The sequence below is a fragment of the Lytechinus variegatus genome, chromosome 2 (assembly GCF_018143015.1).
Source record: "Lytechinus variegatus isolate NC3 chromosome 2, Lvar_3.0, whole genome shotgun sequence".
Taxonomy (NCBI): Eukaryota; Metazoa; Echinodermata; class Echinoidea; order Temnopleuroida; family Toxopneustidae; genus Lytechinus; species Lytechinus variegatus.
The window spans coordinates 63825019-63835708 of NC_054741.1; the positions used below are offsets into that span (position 1 = coordinate 63825019).

Here is a 10690-nt window from a genome sequence, read left to right on the forward strand (position 1 = left end):
TAAAATATTTGGAAGCCAGAAAACCATTAAGATCAAGAAAAACTTCTTATGAAACCTAGTTTGATGCCATTACAAGGGAAATTAGTCTTTCTTTAAGATATCGATCTCGGGTTAATTGTATAACTTATTAACTATGTGCTTTTATTTTTGTAGGATTTGGAAAACTTTGTCCAGGGTGCTGGGAAACACGGTGTCATCATCTTCAGTTTGGTAAGAGGCTCCGTTGCTGCGTTTGACGCTTTTGAGGTTGTCGGAAAATGACAAAAATTCTTATTTTTTCGCATTTCATCGTCCAAACTGCGCCAAGAAGTTGTCAGTGTATTTGCAAGTGCATTATTTTTCGCCCGTGGTTGGAAATATTTTCTTTTAGTTTGATTTTTTTAGCAGAAACATTTTAAACCCTGCAAACAATAACTCGATGCTTTCGAACCTGAGTGCTGAGCTAGTGAATTTCCGACCTTTAGACACAAATCCGCATAAACACAAAGCCATATATTTATACACAACAACGCACAAACCTAAATTATCCATGTGAGCATTATTACTACTTTCATGTTCCCAGCATCACGGAAACCTTTTTTTTAAATTTAATTTATGACTATAACAATGACATATCCAATACATTTCAAGTAAATCAAGAAAATGTAGGGCCAATAAGCATTTTGTTTATATTTACATTAAGTTCGGACACTTCCACATTGACTTCTGGGATATAAATTACACGAAAGAGGGGTTCATGTATTTATTAACATCTAATTCTTACCCGGTATATTTAAGACTTGGGTCGTATTTTATTCATATACTGAACAATCGTAAATCTCATATAGGGTTCACTTTACTTCTTGCCAATGTCAGTTGAGTTTGATTGTGTTCGTCATTCTTAATTTGAAAGCGGAAATAAATTTCAAGAGTAATTTTGCCCATTTTTTTTCAGGGTTCCATGGTTACGTCACTAATGGATGGTGAACTTGACGAACTTTTTGCCAAGGTGTTTAGCGAGCTTCCACAGCGGGTTCTTTGGCGATATGTCGGGCCGAAGCCACGTGGCCTGGGAAAGAACACACGAGTAATGAAATGGTTGCCTCAAAATGATTTGTTAGGTAATGAAATGATCATAATGATAATAGTATTCGTCATCACATGCTAAACACTGAAATGTTAAATGAGCTCTTGGAGGAGCGGCCACCTTTTCCAAAACCAACCATGCATTCATTAAGCTGAACCAAACAATTTAAGTGAACTTGGATCGAACCAGGGGCGTCGATCCTGGGGGCGGGAGGCACAGTGCCCCCCTCCCCACTTTTTGAAGCACTGACAAAGTGCCCTTTTTAGGCAAGAAAAAAAAACGGGTCCTGAGGAGGACCTATTTTATACGTTAATACCAAGTGCCCTTTCTCGTTTAAGTGCCAATTATTAACATAAATATCCCCCTCACGAACGTGTTCTGTGCCCCTTTCATAACTGAGAAGGGCCCGTTTTATGCCGTTAGCCAATGCCCCTTTGCCTTCTTGCAAGTGCCCTTTCTCGACGTGTTCTGTGCCCTTTCCATAACTGAAATGCAGTGGCGGACCATGACCCGGAGGAGACAAAGCATTGGAGGGGCACTGTATTGTTTGTGAATAATGCTGTGCCCCTCCAATGCTTTGTCTCCTCCGGGTCACGCTCCGCCACTGCTGAGATGGACCTGTTTTATGCAATTAGCAAGTGCCCCTTTGTCTTCCCGTGAGTGCCCTTTCTCGAATCAGTGCCCTTTTTTTACCCAAGATAAGTGTCCCTCCCAAACGTGTTCTGTGCCTTTTCACCTGAGAAGGACCCGTTTTATGTGTGAGTGATTGCCCCTTTGAAACGAAAACAATATTCCCATTTTACTCATGTTACTGCTTATGAAGGAAAAACCACCTACGTGCATTGAGTTTCATGTGAGTGGGGTAGATAAGCAATGGCGTACAGATGGGGAGGAGCTTTTCACAAACAAGAAAAAAAAAAGAGAAGTGTAAAATATGATATTATTTTGTGAATGTTAAGTCAAAATATATCACAAGATTGGATTTTCGTTATAAAAATGTCTTTTTTGCTCGCTCGCAAGTTTTAATAGATATAACGCAATACGACATAACCAGCCCCCTCAAGATTTTTGGCTTATTACCATTACGCCACTGAAATGTTTTTATTTTTGTTTGTTTGTTTTAAGATAGAGCCCTTTTCGAAAGAAATGGTACATTTTCCCCTATTCCCCCCACTTTCAACTTCGCTCCGCCGCCCCTGGATTGAACCATTTAAAGGTCAAGTCCACCCTCGGAAAATGCTGACTTGAATAAATAGAGAAAAATCAAACTAGCATAGTGCTGAAAATTTCATCAAAATCGGATGTAAATAAGAAAGTTATGACATTTTAAAGTTTCGTTTATTTTTTTACAAAACAGTGATATGCACAACTAAGTGAGTCGGTCGATGATGTCCATTACTCGCTTTTTCTTTTGTTTTTTATTGTTTGAATTATACAACATTTAATTTTTTTAGATTTGACAATATAAGGACCAACTTGACTGAACCATATCGTAGTGCATGCTTATTCCACATGTTCAGGGAGGAATTAATCGTTGTATCACTTGACAATGAGGAGAAAATTAGAATATTTCATATAATAAAGTACAAAAGAAATAGTGAGTAGATGACGTCATAGTCTCCTCTTTTGCATATCAGCCAGGATGTGCATTTAACTGTTTTGTGAAATTAAGCGAAACTTTAAAATGTCATAACGTTCTTATTTTATATCCGATTTTGATGAACTTTTCAGTGTTATGCTTGTTTGATTTTTCTCTTTTTATTCAAATCAACTTTATGTTGGGGTAGATTCGTCCTTTAAAGTGGTAAATGCAACAATTGTAAAAGGCTGTCTCACCTCCAACCTTTCAATGACTCGTTTTCGTTTCACTGCTTGGTGACTGTATTATTATCAGACAGGGCCCTGTTGTACAAAGAGTAACGATTGATCCGATCAATCGCAACTATGGACGGCCAGCAACGTCAACATCTATTACGCATGTTTGTTCAAAATATTTTCTAGCTATGATGTATATTCATGCATTTATTGTTTTCTTGAAAATTAAATGCGCTTCTCTTTCCATTAAAAAGGACATTGTGCAAATTTTTCGTGGAAAAAAATATGACACCAATGGATTTCCATAGAGTTACTATTGATCGGATCAATCGTAACTCTTTGTACAACAGGGCCCTGCAGTTCTCCCTTATTAAGAGCATGTCATTACCTTGCACGGGTTCAGAATGCGATCACAGTCAACTGGTCAAAGGATCTTATTGTCACAACATGATAGAGACGAACTGGGAACAATAGAGAATCAACAGGTATAGTTTGGATAGTCACTTATCTATTGCCATGGCAACATAAAAAACAGTCATATACCGCAGGAGCCTAATGAGCCAAACAAATTTAAAGGGTGCTAGATATGGCTTATCGCGTAAAATTTATTAAAAGTTGCGAGCGAGCAAAAGTTTTGATAATTTTACTACAAAGGTCCAATTTGGTCATAAGATTTCGAAAATAATATTATATTTCACCCTTCTATATTTCTTTTCTTTCCCCTTCTCTTTTTTTTTCTTGATCGTGGAAAAAATTTGGGGGCAAACAGCCTCCCTCCCCCTTCTGTGCACCAGTGACTGATGCCGAAATTTCTATTCACTATAAAATAATATGTCTAGATAGGCCTTATTTGATAAAACTTACCACATTTCCCTTTTATGCTTTTCATATTCCTTTTGTGACACGTTTTGCACTAAATTTCCTGGCTTAAACCATTAACCTATTGATATTTTTGAATGAAAAAGAAAGTCATTAATACAGTCATGTGAAAAATTCACTGATAAAATCCATATAATAACACAAGCAAAATATATACCACCTGAGAAAAACAGCATTAACAAGTCATGTGGGGAAGTTTTACGTGGGGAAGAACTTCATTGGCCTACTCGCTATAATGTATGCCGTTCTCATGATTGCTAATCATTTCGTTGGTTATTGAAACTGTCCTATCTAGAAATAATACGCCTACGTATGAACTATATAATTAACGTCGTTAACGTATGGAATAAAACTTTACCTAAATGAAAATGAACGTACACAGGAAGCAATGTAACGAATATCGCCCTTGCTCTTTGTATGTACTTGTTAGAGGAATAAATGGCGGGTCCAGGGTTTTGAAATATGGGGGTGCAGATGACATTTTTCTTAGATTATGCTATATCAGTTTGTATATATATATTCCATGGGCAATTCTCAAAATATAGACTCGAGGCGTGGGCTTCCTTTGCTCCTTGACTTCCGACAAGAGCTGCCACTAGAACTGGTCTCCTGTGTCAAGTGATTTCAAAGCAGACTCTTGAAAATAAATTAAACCATTATTTTATTAACCTGATAACCTAGAAAGTTTTTCCGGTACCCAAATATTGACAATTTTAAGAACCGTCAACTTTGGGTGCCCTTTTCAATAGTCCATGTCCTGGACTTAGGGCTATATTCATATCAAATACGCTTGATTTTCAGATTTTTTTTTCTTGAATCGTAGCAGCTGCTGCAATTGAACTTAGGCCTACCAGGTAACCAGGGACGTCGATCCATTTTTCAGATAGGGGGGGGGGCAAAATCATAAATCAATGTCTAAAGAGCGAGCTGAAATTTCTTTATATTCTGACTTGTGAGCTTGATATTCTAGGCATTTTAATACCAATGATTAAGATGGGTATCTAAAAGAACATTGGATGCGAGCGCGAAGCGCGAGCTGAAAATTTTGATATTTTGATCTGAAAAAATTGACTGCAAGTTTAATGGACGTTTTTGATAAAGAACAAGATATATATATCCAACAAAAGATTATTGCAAATCAAAGCGGGAGTTCTCTTGAGGTTTAGAACTGAAAACGGGACATTCTATTCACTTATTTAATCATGAAAAGTATGGGGTTTTGCTACAGAAATAATGCGAGCCCGAAGCGCGAGCTGAAATTTTTTATATTCCGATCTGAAAAGCGGGCATTTTGAGCACGATTTCAAATAAAGAACGAGCTGTGTATCTCAATCTCACCTTCTCATCTCTGTGTAACATTACAATCTTAATTTCTTTGCACATCTGAAATTATGGGGGGAGGGCAAAACGATTTGTTCCCCCCCCAATATTTTCATTGGTGGGGTGTTGGGGCGATTGCCCCCCCCCCCAGGTCGACGGATCTGCAGGTAACTTTGCTTAAGTCGAAAATATAAGGACAACAGAAATATGTTCGACTAGTTCGACTAAGTATAAAACACATACATGTTCTCCATAGGCCTACCATGATCCTTTTAAAAAATATTACTTCGACTTTAGAAGGTCGGCTTCTGCAAGTGTATTTAGTTTCTTTGAACGTCGCATTGTCTTAACAATATATGTCCATGATCATATAACGATGACCATCCTTCTGGACCTTCTCACATGTCATGAACAGGTCATCCGCAGACACGACTCCTGATCTACCATGGCGGGATCAACGGCGTTTACGAGGCCATCTACCACCAGGTTCCCATGGTCTTGCTACCGATCTTTGCTGATCAGCCCGCCATGGGGGCTCGAGTATCCAAGAAAGGCATGGGGGTTGTCTTGGAAAGGGCAAAGCTGTCGCACGACACCATCAAGGCTGCCATAGAGGAAGTCATCAACAATCCAAAGTGAGTTGCGTTTCTTCAAAAGTTTCGTCCGTCAGAGCCGACAATTTTCTTTGATTGTTTACATTTTCGAGAAAAAAAACACGAAAGCGAGTGAGTGAAGCGACCGAGTCGTGTTAATGACAGCACAAAATCAGAAATGTGCAGTCCTTCTTGGCTCCAGAAAGCAATGGTCATGTACCACATCATTATGATGGACTACCATGTCTCCTTCCTAAATGACGTTGCCTCTTTATCAGAAATAATTGGTAGCCATCATATATTTGAAGGAGCCCAATTTATCATATCATACTCGATCATTAACCTCCAATATTGTGTTAATCGTAATTAAGTTAATCCAAATGTGAAGTGAGGCCTTTTCCTGGGATCTGGGAACACTGATCAACTGTTAATTCTGTTAAAATGGTATTACCCTTATATCCAAATACATTTTTAATTCTGATGTTCGAGGTATTCCTGCAATATCATGAAACCACACTGGAAGTATTCGACGTCTATCTCTGTTTATGAATTTTCGTCCGAAATGAGCTTATTTGACCCCCGTTTTATCCAATGAATAAGGGCTTCTTAGAGACTTTTCAAAATAAAGAGACACTAAGAACCCACGAAAAATTAGACTTCTTTTAAAGATTCTAACCGGTTTAGTATATTTTGTCTTCCAGTGAAAGTTCGTTGACATTTTGACTTTTCCTTTACCTTGTCTTGGCCCTTTATATCTTCTTGATAAGGACTTCTGAAGATGAATTTATTGAAATCGAAAATAAAAAAGTACACACCTGCAAAAAAAAGAAGAAAAAGACCCACGAAATATGGGCTTTCTTAATTTGCTATTTAACCCTAAAATGACTCGACGCTTCGCGCAATATTTCCGAAACGCGAAACGCAAACAGTAGCGCCGCAAAATTTTATGACTTTTTTTAAGTGTTGCGCATTATTTGAGACCAAATTCGCGACCTACGGGTATAGCATCGCGACGCTACGTGACTTTTTACGAGACAATGTCATGCCGAAATGACTCATTGCTATACTTTGTGTAAAAAGTCTGGATATGAAATTCATAAAAGGGTACTTTTCATTCTAATTGGTCTGCTAAATTAATTAAGGGTTTAATTTAGTTGTTCAATGGTCTGTAATAATTTCCATTAAAAAAAAGAAAAACAAAAGATGAAAAAACAGAGAAATACATAAGAACTTCTAAAAACAAAGAAACACATAAGGAAAAAAAATAGCTTTCCAATTTTTCTTTGTTCAAACGTTTAAATCTGTTTACAAAGATGACATCTGTAGGGAAAAAAAGAAAAGAAGTTAAATTGGGTGTTAGATATGCAAAAAATGGTTTTCATGAATAAATTTGCATTTTTTATTCATAATAAATAACAAATTATTATTTTCAGAATTTTTGAATGTGCGTGCCAAATTTCGGCGCGATCGTGCTGACGGCGGCCGAGATCAGGACGACTCAAATAGCCCAGTCCTTTAAGGGTTAATGACAGTTCGTTGACCACTTTGACATTTCCGATGATATTTTAATGATGATTTTTAATGGGAGCTCAAGGGTATATAGTTTTGTGCACTTTTTTGTTCAATATAACAAGATAATAATTTGACGTGTCACTCGACACAATCAGGGCATTTAAAAATAAATTGACCCTGGCCATTTGAAGAATAATTTCTCGGTCTCCATGCTCTGCACGCATGGCGAGGGATATGATACAAATTTTTCGTTCTTTTATCTTTATAGACACAATAGATTATATTAGCACTTCGCCCCAAATTACTATAGTAATAATCAAACGCTCTGGAATTATCATTAGCAATTCTCTTTTGGGGGGAGAGAACGCGGGGGGGGGGGGCTTACTGGAGTGGCATCTATTGCACTACTGGGACTGGAATTGTGGTCAACTCACCACACTGCATATACGACTTGACAAATACTTTACCACATATACATATATAAATACAATCACATCCCATCTGTCATCATATCCTGTAACACTGTATTTTATGGTTATTATATTATTATATTTGTAGTTTTGTGGTAGAGTTTGATGGCGTATCAGGCGAGTGTTACAAACGAAGAAAGATGACGAGAAGGTGATGATTACCAAGTTCCGATATATTATATTTATTCACCCTTTCTTGGTGGTAGAAAGGATGTGAGAATGAAGCACAAACGGAATATCGGTGAGAAGTATACAAAAGAAGAAATATGAATAACAATTAAATGAAAGCTTAATGACTCCTTTGTTTACTGCCATGAGATGGGCCAGGAGCACAAACTGTTTTATTCTGCGGGGTGGAGTGGTAGTCCAATAACCCCAAAATCTCTCATATCTATATTGTACAACTGTATTTATACCCCGGACTGGATATGACAATCGCAATGTTTCTATATTCTTGGACCAGTTGACTCATACCATTACTGGATAAGAAGGAAATGGGTGTGTTAAACTAAGGTCAAGTCCACCCCCAAAAATCTTGATTTGCATAAATAGAGAAAAATCAAACTAGCGCAACGCTGAAAAATTCATCAAAATAGGATGTAAAATACCAAAGTTATGGCATTTTAATGTTTCGCTTAAATTTTCACAGAACAGTGATATACACAACTCAGTGACATGCAAATGAGTCAGTCGATGATTTATTGTTTGAATTATACAATATTTCATTTTTTTACAGATTTTTACAATAAGGACCAACTTGACTGAATCATAGTATTAAACACATGTTCAGGGAGGAATTAATCGTTGTTTTACTTGACAATGAGGAGAAAGTTAGAATATTTCATATTTCATATAATGAAAGGACTTGTCATACGTTTTATCCGACAAGTCCCATTTTATCCGACAGTTACCATAGGAACAGTGCCTCTCAGCCAATCAAAATCATGGAAAGATGTCAGATCTGACAACTTGTCGGATGAAAATATTGATGAAACGCTCCCCTTGTTTTGTAAAAATAAGTGAAACTTTAAAATGTCATAACTTTCTTATTTCACATTCGATTTTGATGAAATTGTCAGTGTTATGCTAGTTGGATTTTTCTTTTTATTGAAATCAACTCTTTTTTTGGGGGGGGGGTGGACTTGTCCTTTAAGAAAGACCACAGTGAGTGAGAGTGAAAGAAAACGAGAAAACCAAGTATGAAGAAAAAACCGTGAGTCTGTAATGGTCATTTTCATGGAAGAAACCTTGTGAGTGTGACGTAGTGAACAAGGGGACAAAGACAAAGTAGTATTGGGTTAGTGAACTCTTTCGATTACAGTTCAAATAATGTTTCTTATTTTTAAACACTTACAATACCAATACAAATTGTATCATATCATAGAAAAGTATATCTCCACACACACACACACATTAGAGCTGGTGCTGATGTGTTTTAAACAAACACAACTAAGTTATTCCCTCCAAAAATTACCCGAAATGAAATACAAATCTAATTTTGTGACGGATTTATCGCGAAATCATTTCATATTGTCCTTCATCGTGCTCGTTATTTCGCTTCTTTCCCTTATTTGTTGTTGTTGTTGTGGGGGTCATTTGGTCGTGGAACATTTTAGGGGCCCTGTTCTCCAAGCCCCCCCCCCCCCATTCTGTACGTCTGTAGATGTAAGGTATTACCGCTCACCACCCTTCATATATTGTTTATTCCATCTTTCTCACAATGCACCTTCTCATCGAAACTTGATTTTATTGTGGTTGAATTTTTATTATCATTTTTTCTGATGGAAGTAATTAATTCCCTACATGTACCGATGTATTTTTTTCTTTATTCCTCTAGGTATAAGGCCAACATTGAACATTATGGATCCATCCACCGCGACACCATCACCAGTCCGCTAGAAACCGCAGTTTTCTGGATCGAGCACGTACTCAAATTCGGAGGCGATCACCTACGATTAAGAGGTCGAGATCTGAATTTCTTCGTCCTAAATTCATTCGATGTCCTAACCTTTTTCATAGTTATCTCCCTCGTCATCCTCTATACTAATTATCTTGTACTTCGAACTTGCTATCGATGCTGCTGTAGAAAAAACACTCGGAAACAAAAGTCTGATTAGAAGATGAATGATATCGATGTCTTTTATTTTACAGACGGTTTTTTAAATTTTATTGTATATAATATTATGGGAGATATTCTATCTTGTTGATGGAATTAGCTGTGCACCAATGTCTAATTTGTTATCTATGGAATCAAACATCAGGTGGCCGGTTTGAATGACACTGTATCAAGCAATACCACCACTCTTTATAAAGTTTATTTGTTGCAATTACAAATTTGTGTATGTAAGCGTCAGGGTGGTTTGTGTACAGTGAGTCGCGTTTTGGGGTGTGTGTGTGGGGGAGGGGGGGGGGGTAGGGCGTGTCTTTGAGAGGGTCTAGACAGCCCTAAAAAAAAAAAAAAAAATCATCGAAACAATCGAGAAATACCCGACTCTGGAACAAATTTTGCCAAAAAAAAAATCATATCAGATAATTTTGTAATCTGACATTATTAGAATTTGTGTTTTGAAATCCAATTTATTTTGACACTGACTGAATACTTCATTCCACATATCAATTCCCTGCATATATTATGAGATTAATTCTCTCATCTGTTTTTCCCATTGGAATTGAAGTTAAATCTAGCTGTGTACAAGGGCCGCGGAAGCGGGGGCTGGGGGCTTCAGCCCCCACTTTTTTCCAAAACCGTGTACAAAAACGTAAAAATGACCATATGATTGTGATTTTTTTCCATGGTCAGCCCCCCCCCCCCACTTTGAAAGCCGTTCCGCGGCCCCTGGTGTATGATGATAAATCGGTTCCTTTGGAAAAAACACCATGTGTTTTTTTTTTTAATATTTCGTTGTACAATAATTTGTTTTAACCAACCCCATATTGTTTGAAATATGAACCAAGCAATTGCTGGTTAAAAAATCAAAACATATTACACCATATCGGTGGGTTTTGAGTTGGTTTCGTTACCTATGATGAAAATA

General features: G+C 37.3%; 1 protein-coding gene across 2 annotated transcripts in view; it reads left to right on the top strand.

Annotated features, from left to right (window-relative positions):
* LOC121408616 (UDP-glucuronosyltransferase 2C1-like) overlaps positions 1 to 10426 on the top strand; it is a 31560-nt gene extending 21134 nt beyond the window's left edge. For both annotated transcript variants that reach the window (XM_041600146.1, XM_041600144.1), the window contains exons 2-5: positions 154 to 210; positions 935 to 1100; positions 5496 to 5715; positions 9493 to 10426. In XM_041600146.1, the coding sequence (XP_041456080.1) occupies positions 154 to 210; positions 935 to 1100; positions 5496 to 5715; positions 9493 to 9772 (723 nt within the window). In that variant the 3' untranslated portion in view covers positions 9773 to 10426. The remainder of the gene's footprint in view (positions 1 to 153; positions 211 to 934; positions 1101 to 5495; positions 5716 to 9492) is intronic.
* The last annotated feature ends 264 nt before the right edge of the window (positions 10427 to 10690 follow it).